Source organism: Gopherus evgoodei, chromosome 5 (genome assembly GCF_007399415.2).
Source record: "Gopherus evgoodei ecotype Sinaloan lineage chromosome 5, rGopEvg1_v1.p, whole genome shotgun sequence".
Taxonomy (NCBI): domain Eukaryota; kingdom Metazoa; phylum Chordata; order Testudines; family Testudinidae; genus Gopherus; species Gopherus evgoodei.
Window position 1 is genome coordinate 6504880 of NC_044326.1, and position 20446 is coordinate 6525325.

General features: G+C 43.6%; 1 protein-coding gene across 4 annotated transcripts in view; it reads right to left on the reverse strand.

Moving 5' to 3' along the window:
• ATRN (attractin) overlaps window positions 1–20446 on the reverse strand; it is a 381873-nt gene that overhangs the window by 326168 nt on the left and 35259 nt on the right. For all 4 annotated transcript variants that reach the window (XM_030564553.1, XM_030564552.1, XM_030564551.1 and 1 more), the window contains exon 2: window positions 7690–7773. In XM_030564553.1, the coding sequence (XP_030420413.1) occupies window positions 7690–7773 (84 nt within the window). The remainder of the gene's footprint in view (window positions 1–7689; window positions 7774–20446) is intronic.

Consider the following 20446-nt stretch of genomic DNA (forward strand, 5'->3'; position numbering starts at 1 on the left):
TTATTAGACAATGACTTGAAAAAAATATATATAGATTCCACTATTGGTGACTAACAAACATTTATCTGTTTGCATGGAATTGGATAAATATGGTATAACAACATATATAGAACAGTGTAAGATACACCTCTACCTCGATATAACTCTGTCTTCGAGAGCTAAAAAAATCGTACAGCGTTATAGGTGAAACCGTGTTATACTGAACTTGATTTGATATGCCAGAGCCCGCAGCCCCACCCCCCGGAGCGCTGCTTTACCGCGTTATATCCAAATTCGCGTTATATTGGGGTGGTGTTATAAGGAGGTAGAAGTGTACTTAAACAATCACTAGAGAGGACGAAAGAGTAGTGTCTTGCAAAGCTGTGTACTGAGCTCCGAGTAGCTGCCAGATAGATTTCAGAAGTAGGGATGTTTCTGAAACAGGCAGCAGAGGCTGCCTGAGCTCTAATGGAACCAGGTGACTAACTCGGCTAACTCATAACAAGTCCTCATACAGCTGGAGTCCCACTTAGATATTCTGAGAGAAGAATGACTGACCCTTAACCATTTCTGCAAAGGCCACACACAGTGTAAGTGTGTTCCTGAATGGTTTTGGCCTGTCAATATAAAAAGGCAGTGCCCTTACTACAAGTGTTTGAAACTCAGCCTTCCGCATAGGGGGGCGGGGCTGCAGGCTGAGTAAGGCTTGGGGAAGAAAACATTCCCAAATTTGGAAGGAACTTGAGATAAGGTCTAATTCTGACACTATCCTTATGAAAACTATACAAGGGGGACATGCCATGTGGGCCTAAAACTTGCCTATCCTTTGAGCCACGGCCACTCCAAAAAGCAGTCTTCACTGGAAGGTTGTACAGGGAACAAGCTGCTAAAGGCTCAAAGGGAGGGAACCCCATCAATCTTGCTAATCCTCTACTGAGGCACAAAGAGGAAGGGGGTTCCTAAATTGGGGAGAAATAAACATCTACTGCAGCTGTTCTCAAACTGTGGGTTGAGACCCCAAAGTGGGTTGTGAAGGCTGGCTTAGACTTGCAGGGGCTCGGGGCCAAAGCCCGTGCCCCACCACCAAGGGCCAAAGGCCAAGGGATTCAGCCCTGGGTGGTGGGGGCTCAGGCTTTGGCTTTGTCCCACCCTCCGGGACAGTGGGACTCAGGCGGGCTCAGGCTTCGGTCCCCGCTCCTGGGTTTGTGTAGTAATTTCTTGTCAGAAGGGGGTCGTGGTACAATGAAGTTTGAGAACTCCTGATCTACTGTACAATGAGAAAACACAATGCGGCCCTGGATAGGAGGGTGGTGAAGTATTTTAAAGTTACATAAACTGAAATGGTAGCTGAGGGTATGTCTACATCTACAATTTTGCAGCGCTGGTTGTTACAGCTGTATTAGTACAGCTGTATAGGGCCAGCGCTGCAGAGTGGCCACACTTACAGCAACCAGCGCTGCAAGTGGTGTTAGATGTGGCCACACTGCAGCGCTGTTGGGCGGCTTCAAGGGGGGTTCGGGGAACGCGAGAGCAAACCGGGGAAGGAGACCAGCTTCCCCGCGGTTTGCTCTCATGTTCCCCAAACTCCCCTGCAAACCGCAGGGAAGGAGACCTGCTTGCTCGGGGGTTCGGGGAACGCGAGAGCAAACCGGGGAAGGAGACCAGCTTCCCCGCGGTTTGCTCTCGCGTTCCCCGAACCCCCCTGCAAACCGCAGGGAAGGAGACCTGCTTGTTCGGGGAACGCGAGAGCAAACCGCAGGGAAGGAGACCTGCTTGCTCGGGAGTTCGGGGAACGCGAGAGCAAACCGGAGAAGGAGACCAGCTTCCCCGCGGTTTGCTCTCACGTTCCCCGAACCCCCCTGCAAACCGCAGGGAAGGAGACCTGCTTGCACGGGGGTTCGGGGAACGCGAGAGCAAACCGGGGAAGGAGACCTGCTTGATTACCAGAGAGGCTTCCTCAGGTATGCTGGGATACCTGCTTATTCCACGGAGGTCAAGAAAAGCGCTGGTAAGTGTCTACATTGGATTACCAGCGCTGGATCACCAGCGCTGGATCCTCTACACCCGAGACAAAACGGGAGTACGGCCAGCGCTGCAAACAGGGAGTTGCAGCGCTGGTGATGCCCTGCAGATGTGTACACCTCCTAAGTTGCAGCGCTGTAACCCCCTCACCAGCGCTGCAACTTTGTGATGTAGACAAGCCCTGAGTCTGAATAAACATGAGTCCCTTATCTCTTCCTTCTTGGAGCTGAGACATACAGGACTAGAGAATGTGGATCAGCCTGGGAGTCATTTAAAGAATGGAAGGCCTCATCTGTCTTTGAATTAAGAAATTCATTGTCCTCAAAGAGAAAGCCCTCAATTGTAGGGCTGCCAAGTGATTAAAAAGATTAATCGCAATTAATCACACGATCAAACTCACTGTTAAGCAAAAATAGAATACCATTTAAATATTTTTGCATGTTTTCTACATTTTCATATATATTGATTTCAATTACAACACAGAATACAAAGTGTACAAGTACTCACTTTATATTTATTTGAAATTACAAGTATTTGCACTGTAAAAAAACAAAAGAAATAGTATTTTTCAATTCACTTAATACAAGTACTGTAAAGCAATCCCTTTATCATCGAAGTTGAACTTACAAATTTAAGTTTTCTCTACGGAAAAGGATAAATGGACACAAATCAGACATTAGGAATGGCAATATACAAAAACCTGTAGGAGAGCACTTCAACCTCCCTGGCCACACTATAGCAGACCTTAAGGTGGCCATCCTGCAGCAAAAAAACTTCAAGACCAGACTTCAAAGAGAAACTGCTGAACTTCAGTTCATCTGCAAATTTGACACCACCAGCTCAGGATTGAACAAAGACTGTGAATGGCTTGCCAACTACAGAACCAGTTTCTCCTCTCTTGGTTTTCACACCTCAACTGCTAGAACAGGGCCTCATCCTCCCTGATTGAACTGACCTCGTTATCTCTAGCTTGCTTGCATATATATACCTGCCCCTGGAAATTTCCACTACATGCATCTGAGGAAGTGGGTATTCACCCACGAAAGCTCATGCTCCAAAACGCCTGTTAGTCTATAAGGTGCCACAGGATTCTTTGCTGCTTTTACAGATCCAGACTAACACGGCTATCTCTCTGATACTTTACAAATGTAGAATTATGTATCAAAAAACCTGCATTTAAAAATAAAACAATGTAAAATTTTAGAGCCTGCAAGTCCACTCAGTCCTACTTCTTGGTCAGTCAATCACTCAGACAAACAAGTTTGTTTACATTGGCAGGAGATAATGCTGTCCACTTCTTGTTTACGTCACCTGAAAGTGAGAACAAGCGTTCTTGCGGCACCGTGGTAGCCGACGTCACAATATATTTATGTGCCAGGTGAGTGCAAGATTCACATGGACCTTCATGCTTCAACTACCATTCCAGAAAACATGTGTCCATGCAGAGCAGAACCCGTTGTCAATAACAATCCAAAGCAGTGCGGATCAACGCATGTTCATTTTCATTATCCGAGTCAGATGCCACCAGCAAAAGGCTGATTTTCTCTTTGGTGGTTTGGGTGCTGTAGTTTCTGCATCGGAGTGTTGCTATTCTAAGACTTCTGAAAGCAAGCTCCACACCTTGTCCCTCTCAGATTTTGGAAGGCACTTCAGATTCTTAAACCTACGGTCGAGTTATGTAGGTATCTTTAGAAATCTCTCATTAGTACCTTTCTTGCGTTTCGTCAAATCTGCAGTGACAGTGTTCTTAAAATGAACAAACATGTTGGGTTATCATGCAAGACTGCTATAACATGAAATATTTAGCAGAATGTGGATAAAACAGAGCAGGGGACATACGATTCTTCCCCAAGAAGTTCAGTCAGAAATATAATTAACACTTATTTTTTTAACTGAGCGTTATCAACATGGAACCATGTCCTCTAGAATGGTGGCTGAAGCATGAAGGGGCATATGAATGTTTAGCACATCTGGCACGTAAATACCTTGCAATGCAGGCTACAAAAGTGCCACGTGAATGCCTGTTTCCACTTTCTGGTGACATTGTAAATAAGAAGGTGGCAGCATTATCTCCTGTAAATATAAATAAACGTGTTTGTCTTAGCGATTGGCTGAATAAGAAGTAGGCCTGAGTGGACTTGTAGGCTCTGAAGTTTAACATTGTTTTGTTTTTGAGTGCAGTAATGTAACAAAAAATATTTAAAAAAATCTACATTTGTAAATTGCACTTCCACTACAAAGAGATTGCACTACAGTACTTGTATAAGGTGAATTGAAAATTACCATTTCTTTTGTTTATCATGTTTACAGTGCAAATGTTTGTAAGCAAAATATACACTCTGATTTCAGTTACAACACAAAATACAATATATATGAAAAGGTAGAAAAACATCCAAAATATTTAATAAATTTCAACTGGTATTCTATTATTTAACAGTGCAGTTAGAAGTGCAATAAATTGCAAATAATTTTTTAATTGTGATTAATTTGTTTGAGTTAATCATGTGAATTAACTGCAATTAATCAACAACCCTACTCAATTGTTATTTGGACCTCCATGGGAATCCCAAATGCTTGTAACCAGGATAATCTTCACATCTCAGATGTGACCGTGGTGAGTAACGCTGTATAAGAGGCATCTAGTGCAGCTCACAGGAGAAGTGCGAGAGATCAGCTGCTCCTCATTTATTAGAGATTTGAACTCTTTCCTAGACTCTAGAGAAAGTGTGACTGTAAATTGAGACAGCTTGTCCCAGGGTAAGTAATTGTATTTTGCTAGCAGTTCTGGGTAATCAGTTTCTCACATCTAGAGACTGGCTAGTAAGTAGACTTTATTGATCAAATAGACCCCACAAAGCTGGAGCTTTCTCCTCTTCGTTTTGGTTTGGGAGGTCCTTGCTGTTTGAACTTCTCCTGGACAGCTGCTTCAAGAGATCCTGGCACTGGATGAGAACACAAATACTGAACTCCCTTTGAAGGGTGGAATCTATGCTAGAAACTGCCAGAAGTGCTTCGTCGGTTCCAACAGTCCCTGTTTTATAGGCATGGTGAGCTTCCCAAACATGAAAAGGTAGGGAATGTTCAGCAGTCATATTTCCTATCTGAATTTGTGTAGCTTCAACTTCCAGCTACTGGATACTGTTATACACTTTTGTCTAGTAGAGCTCTCTTAACAGCACAGGATTCACTCCGGGCATGAGGGGAAGACCGACACCTGCACAGTTGACAGTTTTATAGAAACTTTCAGAGTGGAACTGTACTTCAGAATTGCATATATTTACATTTGGCAAACCAGAGATAGTACAGACTATCTCTGTAAGGACGTGTACTTGCTTTTTGGCAGCATAATTCTCTACTATCTCCTTTCTGCCCAGCTTGAACCTCTCATTCACGCTATCCTCTGATGTCAAGACTAAAATCAAGTGAGAAGGTGAAGCTGGAAGAGCTCTGTGTGCAGCTCAGCACTTCAACTAACAGGTTCATTTTGTGCATCTCTCAGCACCAAAGATGTGAAATGACTCAGGAAGAAGATTTCTAGCTCACTTCTCATAAAATATAAGTTTTCCTGGGAAAGCAACTGGATACGTACAAGGAAACGCTGCACATGAACTAAGATTAGCTATGTTGATATTTATCAGGGAACTGCGAATAAAACATTTTCTTTGGTAAAAATAAGTTAACGAGTAGAAAACTTAAGCGTAGTGATAGGAGATTAAAGCTTGTTATAAAAGAATTGCTGAGCTTTGGGAAGTGTTAAGGAACATACCACAGAGACAAACACAGACATCTTCTATTATTTGAAATTCAAAACAGGGTGGAGTCTAATCTTCCTACAAAACCAACGGAAACAAAGTGTACAGAGAACATAGGTAAAAATGTATTCTTTACTGTTTCAAGATCTTAGGGACTCTGATCCTGCAAGATGCTGAGTGACCTCAACTCCCAGGAATTTCAGCACAGTTGAATTCCATCACAAAACCTAGTCTTTATTCGGAAACCTGTCCATTTAGCCTCTTTCCAGAGTTCCACAGTTCTGCTTCAACCTCAGTTAAAGCTATGTCATTTAATGCACGGCAGCTGACAGTTCAAATGTTTAAAAACTAGACTGATTTTGTAGCTCTGGCGCCGGCACTTACCCACACACAAAAAAAAAAAATCCAAAACACGCACACATTTGTGATGGTTAAACCACAAATCAGATGACAGTCAGAAGCTAAAACGCTGTAACTGTCACTCTTAAAATTACCGCAAAAATCAGTAAACGCAATAAAAAATGACCAATGTCACAGTGTAATGGTCATCAGAGGACAAGCTTGAACCTGGGATCTCTGGAGCTAAATGCAGGAGCCTCATTACTCTCTAAGGGCTTGGCTACACTGGAGAGTTGCAGTGCTGGTGGTGGGTTTACAGCACTGCAACTTACTCACCATCCACACTTGCAAGGCACATACAGCACTGCACCTCCCTGGCTGCAGCGCTGGCTGTACTCCTGCTCTGCCTGGGGTATAACGATTGCAGCGCTGGTGATGCAGCGCTGCTCCGCCAGTATGGCCACCAAAAGCGCTGTAATTGGCCTCCAGATGTATTCAGAGTTATCCCAGAATGTCTGTTCAGCCACTCCCAACAGCGCTGTAAATACTGCAAATGTGGCCACACTGCAGTGCTGGTAGCTTTCAGTGTGGCCACACTGCAGCGCTTTCCCTACACAGCTGTACGAAGACAGCTGTAACTCCCAGCACTGTACAGCTTCAAGTGTAGCCATACCTTAAGTGGTCTCAGTGCCACTAGAGGAGAACAGATCACTACACCCAGGAGGTGTGGGGGCTACAACAGCAACAAGCAACCTTTGGCACGTGGTCCATCGGGAAAAACTGCTGGCGGGCCGGGATAGTTAGTTTATCTGCAGAGTCCGCAGGGTTGGCCAAATGCAGCTCCCACTAGCCACCGTTTGCCATTCCAGGCCAATGGGGCTGCAGGACGTGGCGGTCAGCACACGCCTTAGCCCGCAGCGCTGTCTGCAGCCCCCCATTGGCATGAAATGGCGAATGGCAGCCAGTGAGTGCTGCAATCAGCCAAACCTGCGGATGTTGCAGGTAAACAAACCATCTCGGCCTGCCAGCAGCTTTTCCTGATGAGCTGCGTGCCAAAGGTTGCTGATCCCTGATGTGGGAGGATCCCAACTGCCTTTTCAGACTTTAAGACACCTTTGCAAGAAGGGCAACCATTCCTCTGATGTCATTGGGAACTAAGGAGTAAATATACATTTGGAAAGCAACAGAAACTCAGCACTTATTTGAAAATTGATTTTTTTTTTTTCATGCACAGAGTTTTTTAAAGTTAGAGCTCTCTGCTTTTGGTATTTTGAAAAAAAAAAGTTACAAATACTGTCTAGCCAACCATCTGAAATTCGGAAATCTGGAGAGTTTGCAACCATAATACTTAGGTCATTTTAACACAAAAACAAAATTCTTTGTGTTTTGATCTTTTCAACTATTCAATTCTATAAAGCAGTCAAGTCCTTGAATTTCATCATTTAGAAAAGGCAATGTTGATTATTGTGAGAGTGTTCTTTCCCATCATAAGTCATAAAAGTGAGTGAAACCAAGGTCTAAATGTGTTCACTAATTGAATTGCACTTAAAATTATTGTAAATAGTGCTCTCTAAAAATTAAGGTGTTTGCTACTTACTTTCCTTCAATGAGCCATGTGCATTTTGTTTTGTATTTATAATGTCCAGGCCCATCTGTTACATATCCAGAAGATCCAGTTAGCCTGTAAATAAAAATTAGAAATGTAGGTTTCTAATGTGATTAAATACTTGAGTTTTTCCAAACATCTTAGGTTCAAAAAATACCCTGATTAAAGCACCCAACTTTAGGTTTTCATTTATTGAATGGCCATTATAAAAAAACCACACACAAATGGATCAGACAATTGGGATTCTGCTGCTGTACTCCTGGTCTGTACCCCTTCTCGTAACTAGCCAGAGTACCCACAAGTTGTGCCAGGAAGTTCAAAGTGATGTTCTCATCTGGCTTCCTTCTCAGACAAGCAACTCAGACAAATGGAATTTCTTTCATAACGGAAGACAGGTACAGGAAGAGAAATGTAGGGAGGATGTCAATAGAGCTTTCCTTAATACAGCAGCCAGAAGTGATGAAACAAGGTACTTGTTTATAAGTACTGTAGTGAAAACAAATAGAAAATGAAAGTTTGTTTAAACAAAGTGCGAAGTCTGAGATAAGTTCAAATAAATGTGTTAGTCTCTGAGGTGCCACAAGTATTCCTAGAGTCTAAAGGGTAACTCATGGTCCAGTCTAGATTGGACTTACGTTACAGACTCTTCTCCAAGACCTATGCGCTGAACTCCCCTTACTCTCCACTCCATTTTCTAATATAACAACCCTCTTTGTCAGCGCCTGGATCAGTTATAACTCATTTCTGCTTTGATAACGCACATTGCGGGCAATGGTCCCTGTTATATGTTTATTTCTTTAAAAGCTGCCTCTTCCATCAATCTGTTTCCTCATAGACTACTCAAAATTATTTTCCACTGTCTTTGTTGAAACGCATCACTGCTGGACGCAGATTGAATGGATGATTTTAGCCACTCCTTAACAGATTCATTACATCTAGCATTTGAGGTGTTGGTGTAAAAATAAAAACAAAACCCTACCTATGGAAGAATTCGAGAGTAATAGAGGATGCACCAGTTGTACTGGTGTGGATTGAGTGATTAAGTGTCCTCAATTAAACTGTATTTCCCTGACATTTCCTTTTCTCCCTGGGAGTAATGATTTCCACTTTAGCATTTCAATTGGCCAGTTAAGACTCAGGCCTGTGTGTCACTTGAAATGAGCATACTAATACTCCATTTCAAGCAACACAAATGTAAATTTTAAATTATATAAATTCCAATCTTACTAAAAGGTAGAGACAAAATTATTTATAACAGCAGGTACCGAACATAACCTCATTAAGTCAAGGATAATTAGCAATTTCTATAACAACGTTATAAAAACTATGGCTGTCACTCAATTAAAAACATTAACTGCATGATTAAAAACATTAACCGTTATGAATCTCGCTGTTAATAGAATATCATTTATTTAAATATTTTTGCATGTTTTCTACATTTTCAAATATATTGATTTCAATTACATCACAGAATATGAAGTGTACAGTGCTCACTTTATATTTATTTTATTATAAATATTTGCAATGTAAAAATCCTAAGAAACAGTATTTATCAATTCACCTAATAGAAGTATTGTAATGCAATCTCTTTATCATGAAAGTTGAACTTACAAATGTAGAATTATGAACAAAAAATAACTGCACTAAAAAACAACATAACGTAAAATATTAGAGCCTACAAGTCCACTCAGTCCTACTTCTTGGTCAGCCAACTGCTCAGACAAACAAGGTTGGTTACATTTTCAGGAGATAATGCTCCCGCTTCTTGTTTACAATGCAACCCGAAAGTGAGAGAACAGGTGTTCGCATGGCACTGTTGTAGCCAGTGTCGCAAGATATACTTACGTGCCAGATGCAGTAAAGATTCCTATGTCCCCTCATGCTTTGACCACCTTTCCATGCTGATGGCAGGTTCTGCTCAATAACTATCCAAAGCAGTGTGGACCGACATATGTTCATGCTCATCATCTGAGTCAGATGCCACCAGCAGGTTGATGTTCTATTTTTAGTGGTTCGGATTCTGTAAATTTCCACATTGGAGTGTTGCTCTTTTAAGACTTCTGAAAGCATGCTCCACACTTTGACCCTCTCAAATTTTAGAAGGCACTTCAGATTTTTAAACCTTGGGTCAAGCGCTGTAGCTATCTTTAGAAATCTCACATCGGTATCTTCTTTGCGTTTTGTCAAATCTGCAGTGAAAGTGTTCTTAAAATGAACAATGTGCTGGGTCATCATCTGACACTACTATGAAGCATATGGCAGAATGCGGATAAAACAAAGCAGGAGACATACAATTCTTCCAAACCAAGGAGTTCAGTCAAAAATTTAATTTAATGCATTTTTTTTTTAAATCATCAGAATAGAAGCATGTCCTCTGGAATGGTGGTCGAAGCAGAAAGGGCTATATGAATGTTTAGCATATCTGGCACGTAAATACCTTGCAATGCTGGCTACAAAAGTGCCATGCAAACACCTGTTCTCACTGGTAGGTGACATGTAAATAAGAAGCAGGCAGCATTATCTCCCATAAATGTAAACAAACTTGTTTGTCTTAGCAATTGGCTGAACAAGAAGTAAGACTGAGTGGACTTGTAGGTTCTAAAGCAAGGGTCGGCAATCTTTCAGAAGCGGTGTGCGGAGTCTTCACTGATTCACTCTAATTTAAGGCTTCGCGTGCCGGTAATACATTTTAATGTTTTTTAGAAGGTCTCTGTAAGTTTATATATTACATAACTAAACTGGTGTTGTATTGTAAAATAAACAAGGTTTCAAAATGTTTAAGAAGCATCATTTAAAATGAAATTAAAATGTTGATCTTATGTCACGGGCCCGCTCAACCCGCTGCTGGTCTGGGGTTCTGTTCACCTAGGCCAGCAGCGGGCTGAGCAAGGCCTGCGGCCGGGACACCGGCTGGCAAGGGTCCATTAGCCAGAACCCTAGACCAGCAGCGGACTATGCGGGACTGGCAGCCAGGACCCCAGAGGGCTGGGGGCGGGCTGGAGTCAGGGCTGCGGGCTGGAGGTGTCAGGGCAGAGGGGGAGATAGGTATGGGTGGGGGTGCCAGAGTCAGGGCTAGGGTTGGGGCGGGGGGGGGGGGATGAAGGAGTCAAGCAGAGAGCTGGGTGTGTATGAGGGAGGTACAGGGCTCAGGGCAGGGTCCTGGGGGGGGTGGGCAGGGCTCAGGGCGTGGTGTGTGTGTGTGTGTGTGTGTGTGTGTGTGTGTTGGGGGCGGTCAGGGGAGAGGGCTGGGTGACTGGCTCCCTAAGAACTCCCAATCCCGCTGCTCCTTGACCCCTGACTACCCCCTCCTGGGACCCCTGCCTCCAACTGCCCCCCAGAACCCTACCCCCATCTAAGCCTCCCTGTTCCCTGTCCCCGGACTGGACCCTACCCCCGACCTGTCCCCTGACTGCCCCAACCCTTATCCACACCCTCATCCCCAAACAGATCCCCAGGACTCCCATGCCCCATCCAACCACTCCCCGCCCCCTGACAGGACCACCACAACTCCGACCCATCCAATCCCCCGCCCCCCACTCCCTGTGTGCCCCAACCCCTCTCCACACCTGCCTCCTGACAGGATTCCCAGAACTCCCGACTTATACAACCCCCACAGCTTCTTGTGCCCAGAACACCCGCTCCAGAGACCTGCTACCCTAACTGCCCCTCCTAGGACCCTCCTTGTTCCCGGTCCCCTGACTGCTCTGACTCCTAACCACTCTCTGCCCCCTCACAAACCCCGGGATTCCCATGCCCCATCCAACCCCCCCTGCTCCCTGATTGCCCCCTCCAGAGACCCCCGCTCCTACCCCCCCTAGGACCCCACTTCCCCATCCAACCCACCCTGCTCCCTGTCCCCTGACTGCCCCCAGCCCTTATCCAACACCCCCAGCCCTGGGCCCTTTACCTTGAGGCTCCACGCAGAGCCAGACACGCTGCCCTGCGGAAGAGCACAGCCCCGGCCCTCAGAGCACTGCGCACAGTGGCGGCAGAGCTCCAGTTGAGCAGGGAGCTTGTCTGCCTCCCAGCAAAGCCAAATGCTGCCCCGTGGGAGCGCGCAGGGTGGCATGGCTCCAGGGGAGGGGGGAGTGTTTCTGCCTCCCCACAGAGCCAAACACTGCCCTGCGGGAACGCGCAGCCCCAACCCCCAGAGCGCTGCGCGCGGCGGCAGGGCTCCAGGGGAGGGGAAAAGACAGGGGAGGGGCCAGCAGCTTGCTGCGTTCGGCCCGGCGCTCCGGCCCGGGAGCATGGACCCTGCAGTTTGCCATGCCCGGAGAGTGGAACCATTTGCCCACTCCATGTGCACAGCTGTGCCTCTGCTCCCTGCCCCCGCGGGGGGAGCAGAGAGCAGAGGAGAGCAGGCAGGGCTGGGAAGGATTTTTAATGGCATGCTGGAGTCCTGACAGGCTCCAGTGTGCCATTAAAAATTGGCTCGCGTGCAACAGGTTGCCGATCCCTGCTCTAAAGTTTGACATTGCTTTGTTTTGAGTGAAGTTATGTAACCAGAAAAAAAAAATCTACATTTGTAAAAGTAGCACTTTCACAATACAAATTGTACTACAGTATATGTATGAGGTGAATTGAAAATTTCTTTTATCATTTTAGTGCAAATATTTGTAATAAAAATAATATAAAGTGAGCACTGTACACTTTGTATTCTGTGCTGTAATTGAAATCAATATATTTGAAAATGTAGAAAAAACATCCACAAATAGTACACCAATTGAAATTAAATATAATTTAATAGTGCGATTAAAACCACGATTAATTGAGATTAATTTTTTTAAATGGAGATTAATTTTGAGTTAATCATTGAGTTAACTGTGATTAATTGACAGCCCTAATAAAAACCTATCCTCAGGCTGCAGAAAATGCCATTACTCCAAGAAGACGCACTTCTGGGGGTACTGGCTTTGCATCTCATATCCTACCTCTGTTTCAGTTATCATATCAACTGAAAACTCTATTTTTTAATTACGCACTGGTAAGTCCCCACTATTTCAGGTATCATGGAAGCAAGAGTCCTTCCCAGGAGATAAAATTGAAAAATTTCTCCAAATCCTGCCTCTCACCCTCCCTTCAGAAGAGAACTCAGTACTAAGCCATGACATCGTTCACCCTCCCTCACATGTGGGTCATTCCACTATTTACAAGCTCACCAGGCTTCTGGAACCCAAGGGCTTGTGAGATTTAAAACCACTACAAGTTACAGATTCCTTGCCTTTTTCCTCAGTTTAACTATTGACTGGTGCTGAGCAACATCCTTTCCCAAGGGAGGAGCAGCAGTACACATGTGCAACCCATCCTGAGAGAGTCTGAGAATCCATTGGAATTTAGGGGAGAGTGTAAGATCAAGACCAAAACTATCTGGCCCAGTTTGACTAATACAGATAAAATGAGACCAAGTAGTCCTAGCAGTTCCTCATAGATGCAGTATAGAAAGAAGAGTTCCAAAAGCCAGTGGAAATTTTTACAAGAGAATTTTGGCATTAAAAACATTGTGAAGTAGCCGTCAACATGTTCCAGCAACATGCTCTGGCAACTGAGCACCTATACGACACTCCACTGGAGAACATCCTTGTATTTTAAAGCAACGTAGCAAGTTCTCAGAGAAGCATATTTTATTACAGCTGGTCAGGATAAAGTTAGACAGAACCATTTCCAGAGCATGCAGCTCCATCAAAATGAAAAATACTTTTTGAAATCATGTTGATTTCATCAAAAATGGAAAGAAGTTCCAACTATGTCAAAATGCCCCATTTAAACATTTAAGAAAAAAATGTTCTCTTTTCCTTTCTAAATGACTTGTTTTACATTTTTTTTTTAAAATTGTATTCCATCTATGATAAATAAAAGTCAAATGGAAGTGAAGTGTTTCATTTTTATTGAAGATAACTATTTTAATTGACCCAAAATGAAATTTTTTAAATTTTCTTTCATGGAGAAATTTCAAATTTTGGGTGTTTGTTCCTAATTGGAAAGAAAACAAATGGTGATGTCTTGATTGAATTTTCATTTTCTGCACAGCTCTACATTTTATACTTTCCAACTGAAAATATCTGGGCCCAAAACTTTTCACCCTGAAGTTCAGCACCGAGTCCATTTTTAGGCAACTAGAGCCGTGGCCCAATTTTCAGAGGTGTGCTAAGCTCCTGCAGATTCCGTGAATTTCAGTCAGGAGGCATTGATTATTTTTGTTTATGTGTTTTTTCAATTGTTCAGCATTTTTGAAAAGTCAGACTATCCACTTATACTTTTAAGCAGGTACCTAATTCTAGGCACTAATATTTGAAAAATTTGGCCCTCTTTTCTAAACCTTAATCTTTTGAAAACAGCATCAACGGGGAGCCTGGGAATCAATGTTTTAAGTAAGCTAATCTTTCAACTCTGAAGGCACTTTGCCTGCAACTGATAATACGCAGACTTTGGAAGAGGGAGTAAATGTCAGGAGCTAAAACACACTCGGCCATTACCAAGGAATCATTATGAACGACCTGTTCTGGAAACAATTACTCTGGCATTCACTATCAAAGGCAATATAAGATAATGTCTCAAATGTTCCAGGAAACCTTGCATGCTCCAGTGTTGACAGAACTTACACGTACTTGAACAAAAACAAAAATGAACTATTTAAGTTAAAAAAAATAACCCAAAATCTTTATCAACAAAGTTTACTTGGTAAAAACAAGATCTGAATACTAATCTGTAAATGATTTACAGCCCTCGCTAACCTTTGGAACATATTTCATTAAACACAAATAACCCATGTATACTAAGTATTATTACAGAGAGAGTTCAACACAAAAGCAAATGAAATTGAAGCTAAGTTGTCATAACTGCACTCTGGTATTACATAATACATGGTACTGTCTGAACAACCTGCAAGTTGGAAATAAGAAGGAATACCTGGCACAAAAGCAACCTAAGGCTGGAGTCTTATCCTTAAATTCAACAAAAACAAGCTGATAAGAGGTTAAATTGGGTTCCCAAGACTAATGAAAAACAAAAACCCTAGAATTTTTCTAATATTGGCCCTCTGTCTACACTACACAAAAATCTACCATATTTAAGGACTGTACTTGAGCCTAGCAGTGGCCCATCATTCCTTAAACATGGTTTGGTTCTCCCTATGTGAAAAAAATCAAAACATATGATCTAGAAGCAAGGTACTTAAGGTCTGGGAAAATTTGCAGCATAGCTGGTACCACCTCAACACCAGATGATATGACAATCAGAACCATTATGAGAGAGATCTTTTTACTAATGTATTCTTGGGAATAAAAGTCACTTGAGCCCTATCCTGTCACTGACTCTCATACAGCTTGACTCACTGACATCGTATTTCGTATATTTATAATGTTATCACCTAGATACTATGGATGGGCATCCTAGAAATGAACTAAAAAATGTACGCATATATTAACTCAACTTTGAATGCTGTATATTCTGACTGTTCTATCCTAAACCAGCAGTGCATTACATCATTCTGTAAGAAGCTCTTCGGGACTGTTCAGGCTTTAACTGGCTCCAGCCGTTCTTGACTGGGGCCATGTCTACATCTAAAATTTTGCAGCGCTGGTTGTTACAGCTGTATTAGTACAGCTGTATAGGGCCAGCGCTGCAGAGTGGCCACACTTACAGCAACCAGCGCTGCAAGTGGTGTTAGATGTGGCCACACTGCAGCGCTGTTGGGCGGCTTCAAGGGGGGTTCCGGGAACGCAAGAGCAAACCGGGAAAGGAGACCAGCTTCGCCGCGGTTTGCTCTCGCGTTCCCGGAGCCACCCAGCAAACCGCAGGGAAGGAGACCTGCTTGCTCGGGGTTCCGGGAACGCGAGAGCAAACCGGGAAAGGAGACCAGCTTCGCCGCGGTTTGCTCTCGCGTTCCCGGAGCCACCCAGCAAACCGCAGGGAAGGAGACCTGCTTGCTCGGGGTTCCGGGAACGCAAGAGCAAACCGGGAAAGGAGACCAGCTTCGCCGCGGTTTGCTCTCGCGTTCCCGGAGCCACCCAGCAAACTGCAGGGAAGGAGACCTGCTTGCTCGGGGTTCCGGGAACGAGAGAGCAAACCGGGAAAGGAGACCAGCTTGATTACCAGAGGCTTCCTCCTTCCACGGAGGTCAAGAAAAGCGCTGGTAAGTGTCTACATTGGATTACCAGCGCTGGATCACCAGCGCTGGATCCTCTACACCCGAGACAAAACGGGAGTACGGCCAGCGCTGCAAACAGGGAGTTGCAGCGCTGGTGGTGCCCTGCAGATGTGTACACCTTCAAAGTTGCAGCGCTGTAACTCCCTCACCAGCGCTGCAACTTTCTGATGTAGACAAGCCCTGGGATAAGTAGTTACTGTAATGTAAGGACAACAGGCAAACAAATGAAAGGAGTGAGTATAGGGAGGCTTAACACCTTCAGAGCTCGAAGGAGGACTTGGAGGACCTCCAGAGCGGAAAAATGCTATAAACAGTATCTGTTTTACAAATACACCTCAGACTTTTGGGATTTAAAAAAAACATCAAAAGCAATTAGTTAATTTTTAACATTAACAGATGGCAAAACTGTAATTTACAGTATTGTGGTAACGTTTTCCAAAGTATTTAGGTAACTTAAAAGTCTATGCATCATTGGCTTTCAGCGGGACTTACGCTCTTAAGTACTGTGACAGACCCAGGCCAGTGGGGTACAGGAGTCTGGTAGAGGGCAAATATACTGGTCACTGGGTGAGTAGTTTTCTGTTCCCTGAGTGACCAGAGCAGAGGCTGCACTAAAGTAATCAAGAACCTGTTAGAACCAATTAAGGCAGACTGGCTAATCAGAACACCTGCAGCCAATCAAGGCAGGCTAATCAGGGCATCTGGGTTTAAAAAGGAGCTCACTCCAGTCAGAGAGTGAGGAACCAGAGGAGAGGAAGTGCGTGTGAGGAGCTGGAAGCAAGAGGCGCAAGGAGCTGAGAGTGAGAGGGTGTGCTGCTGGAGGACTGAGGAGTACAAGCGTTATCAGACACCAGGAGGAAGCTCCTGTGGTGAGGATAAAGAAGGTGTTTGGAGGAGGTCATGGGGAAGTAGCCCAGGCAGTTGTAGCTGTCATGCAGCTGTTACAAGAGGCACTATAGACAGCTGCAAACCATAGGGCCCTGGGCTGGAACCCGGAGTAGAGGGCGGCCCAGGTTCCCCCCAAACCTCCCAACTCCTGATCAAACACAAGAGAAGTTGACCCAAACTGTGGGGAAGATAACTGAGGTGAGCAAATCTGCCAAATAAGCAAAGAACCCACCAAGGTAGAGGAAGAACTTTTGTCACAGTACTTAAGTCACTTTTGAAGACTGAAGTCCCATTTTCGAAAGTACCTAACTAATTCATGCTCCACAGTTAGACATCTACAAGCCACGAACACTGTGGGTTTCATTTTCTTATAAATCAAAAGGAAGATGAAGCAGTACAAAAGGGTCAAGAGATTTTGCTCAAAAAAAAGCTTACAACATTTAATGTGAAATGTTTTATTATTTAAAAGCATTTTCTTGATTTAGCTCCTCCTGTGTGGTTCCAACAACCCACACAAAAGCAAAATCCTAATACAAGTGAACCAGCGAGTGAAACCTACCCATCAAGTTTCAATAGACCAGCAGAATGAAATGCAAAAACTGACCACAAATCAGAACATCAGATTTAGCAACTTCAGCTCGCAAACTCAGATTTATTAATACTGGAAGGCTTTTTTTAAACACACACATGATTGTACATTACTCTAAAAACACAGACTGCAATCAGACTAATACATCCATTCAGTTACTTAACATATCAAGTAGCTCGCTTTGCTAAGTGCATAAAGTTTAAAACAAAAAAAACACAGACTAAACAGTTCTACAATAGAACTGCCACTCAGTCACATAAAGTATTTATTAGCAGAGCAGAGCAACATCTGAGCTAAATTTAATACTGGGGACAAAAAGTAAAAAGTACTTGCCTTCTATTTAATCTACAGAAATAGTACAACACAAACAGTGTAAAACTCCCCCTACCCTTCCTTCATTGGTCTTTCACCATCCTCACTTAATAAGAGCCCATAAGAACAACCCTAAGGGAAAGCAGATAATTCTATCCCTATGGCCCATCAAATCCCTGATGTCTGTAAAATACCGTCACTGGAATGAGACCGTATATTAATTCCACATAAACCACTTACAGCCATTATTATAGATTAATTTAAACTGCTGATCTACAACTAAAAGGTTTCATAACCTGTTTACCAGTCCCAGAGCATCCCATCCTAAATTAATTAATGTGGCTCTTATTTCATAATTGATTATTTTCTAAGAGAGTGAACACGTTGCTTGAAGTGGAAAGGCCCGCACATACAGTTTGACGTAAGTACATTTTTGTTTAAACTGTAGGCACAGAACAGCTGCCAAAAATTCACAAGAGAGAAACAGAAAAATTAACCTGTGCATCTATCTATCTAATGATTTTCTAACTCTTATAAAAGCTACGTCTCTTTTCCTTTCCAACTGCAAACACAGACCTCTTAGAGTTTGTACTTGTGAAAATTGTGGTTATGTACGTGAAAATTTTAAGCTTCCAGTGCCGAAGACAAGGGTGAACTTTTCATTTGCATGTTAAAGAAACTACCTAAGATGGTATTTCATGTACTCATGTGCTCCTGAGGAGGGCAAACAATGGACACAAGTCCTAACAATGGCCCTGGTGTAGTCTGGAAACCCCATTCTCTCAAAGGCAGCAATTACCTCAAGAATTTCTTTTATGCCTGCTACCTTGAGGTAAACCACACGCCTGACTGCGGGTATGGCTACATTTGGAATTTCAAAGCGCTGCCGCGGCAGCGCTTTGAAGTGTGAGTGTAGTCAGAGCGGCAGCGCTGGGAGAGAGCTCTCCCAGCGCTGCATGTAAACCACATCCCTTACGGGTGTAGCGTGCAGCGCTGGGAGCCGCACTCCCAGCGCTGCTGCCCTGATTACACTGACGTTTTACAGTGCTGTATCTTGCAGCGCTCAGGGGGGTGTTTTTTCACACCCCAATTGCAGCGCTGTAAAGTGTGAGTGTAGCCAAGGCCTCAGTTCGAGTCTGCCCTGTCTGTGTCCTTCTCCTCCTCCATTATAAGCTGTCAGGTTTCTTCAGTGAGTCAGAAAAGGCTGCTGAAATGTTCACCAGCCTCTCACAGAAGCTCTGCCCTTTTCCTGACATGGGAGTGAAATCGTAAGCAACAGAATTTTTTCAAAAGGTACCTCCTCCATACTCCTGACTCCAGTTGCTGGGAGAACACAGACCAAAATGACTGCTTGGCAGGCTGTGCCAGCTTCCTGTAACATGCAAGATGGACAGTCAAGTTTTCACACAATGCACCACGGGGCTAGAAGGCCACATTTCAGGAGGATGCTAGGTAGTCTGGGATATGGTTGATTGGACACCAGTCTGCACGCTGCAGTGTGGACACCAGAGCCCCAAGTTCAAACCTGGCTTAATCAGTTCTTAACCTAGGATTGACAATCAGTGTAGATGCTCAAGCCCTGGGTTCTTGAACCCAGGATCAGCTGACTTGAGCCACACTAACCCTGGGCTTACAATGGAGTACGGACATACCCTTAAGGACTTAGTGTAATTAGAGATCTCTCTATAAAGAATCACACAGTAATATTTTATTGTTCCTTTAACGGACATATGACAAGTGGCTAAAAATAATAGTGATTGTCCACAAAGTCAACAGGTGAATCTTACACATGCATCATACATAAGCACACTGACTGATTCCTGTAATGGGTTAGACAAATGGCTGTTTTGCTGTGTGGGCAGGCAACCCTAACCATAACACTGTAACTAGTAAAAACAGTACTCTCTCCTCCCATAACTGTGCGCTTGTTTGTAGATGTTAAGGTCAGAAGGGACCACTGTGATCACATAGTCTGCACTGATGCAGCTGCGCCGCTGTAAGCTCTCTAGTGTATTAGCTCTAAACCGATGGGAGAGAGTTCTCTCACTGACTTAATTAACCCTCGTGAATAAGTGGTGGTAGCTATGTCAGTGGGAGAACTTCTCCTGCTGACATAGTGCTGTCCACACTGGTGCTTAGGCTGGCGTAACTTATGGTGCTTGGGATGGGGGGGACAATCTAAGTTATATCAACATAAGCGGCAGCGTAACCATAGCCTGAACGTTAGTCCTCTGGTTACAATGAGTTTAAGTTTTATAAGCCCCATCTAGCACAAGAGTTCAGTTAGCAATGACAAATTTTTTCACAAAAGGGTTGTTTTGAATAATTTCAGGATACAATCTGGACCTGTGAATCTACTAAACTGAATCAGTGCTTCCAGCAGTCACTCCCTTTTCACTTTTTTCCCCCCAACCTCCATTCTGTTTCAAAGCTCATCGTGATTCATACTCAGTTGCCAACAGCAAGCAAGGTTTGCCTACTGATAGTTCAGCAGTTTCCCAAAATTAGAAACATACAATTAGCCAAAAATGTATCTTAAATACATGCGCGAGAGTTTAAATTACAGTATTCTGCACCTGTGTACCTTGTAAATATGGCATCATAATTATAATTTTTAAAACCACACAAATGTTTCAAGATTTATAGTCACATCAATATTCCCCCCCAGTTTGAAAGAACTTCTACTCTGATAGGAGTAATATCTTGAAGACTTATATTTAAATACAGATAAGAGGGCTGGGCTAATGGCCTGATTGTGTATCCGCTTTGTTATGTGATTGAAGAGGGTTTGTTTTCCAGACATGTATTCCTCC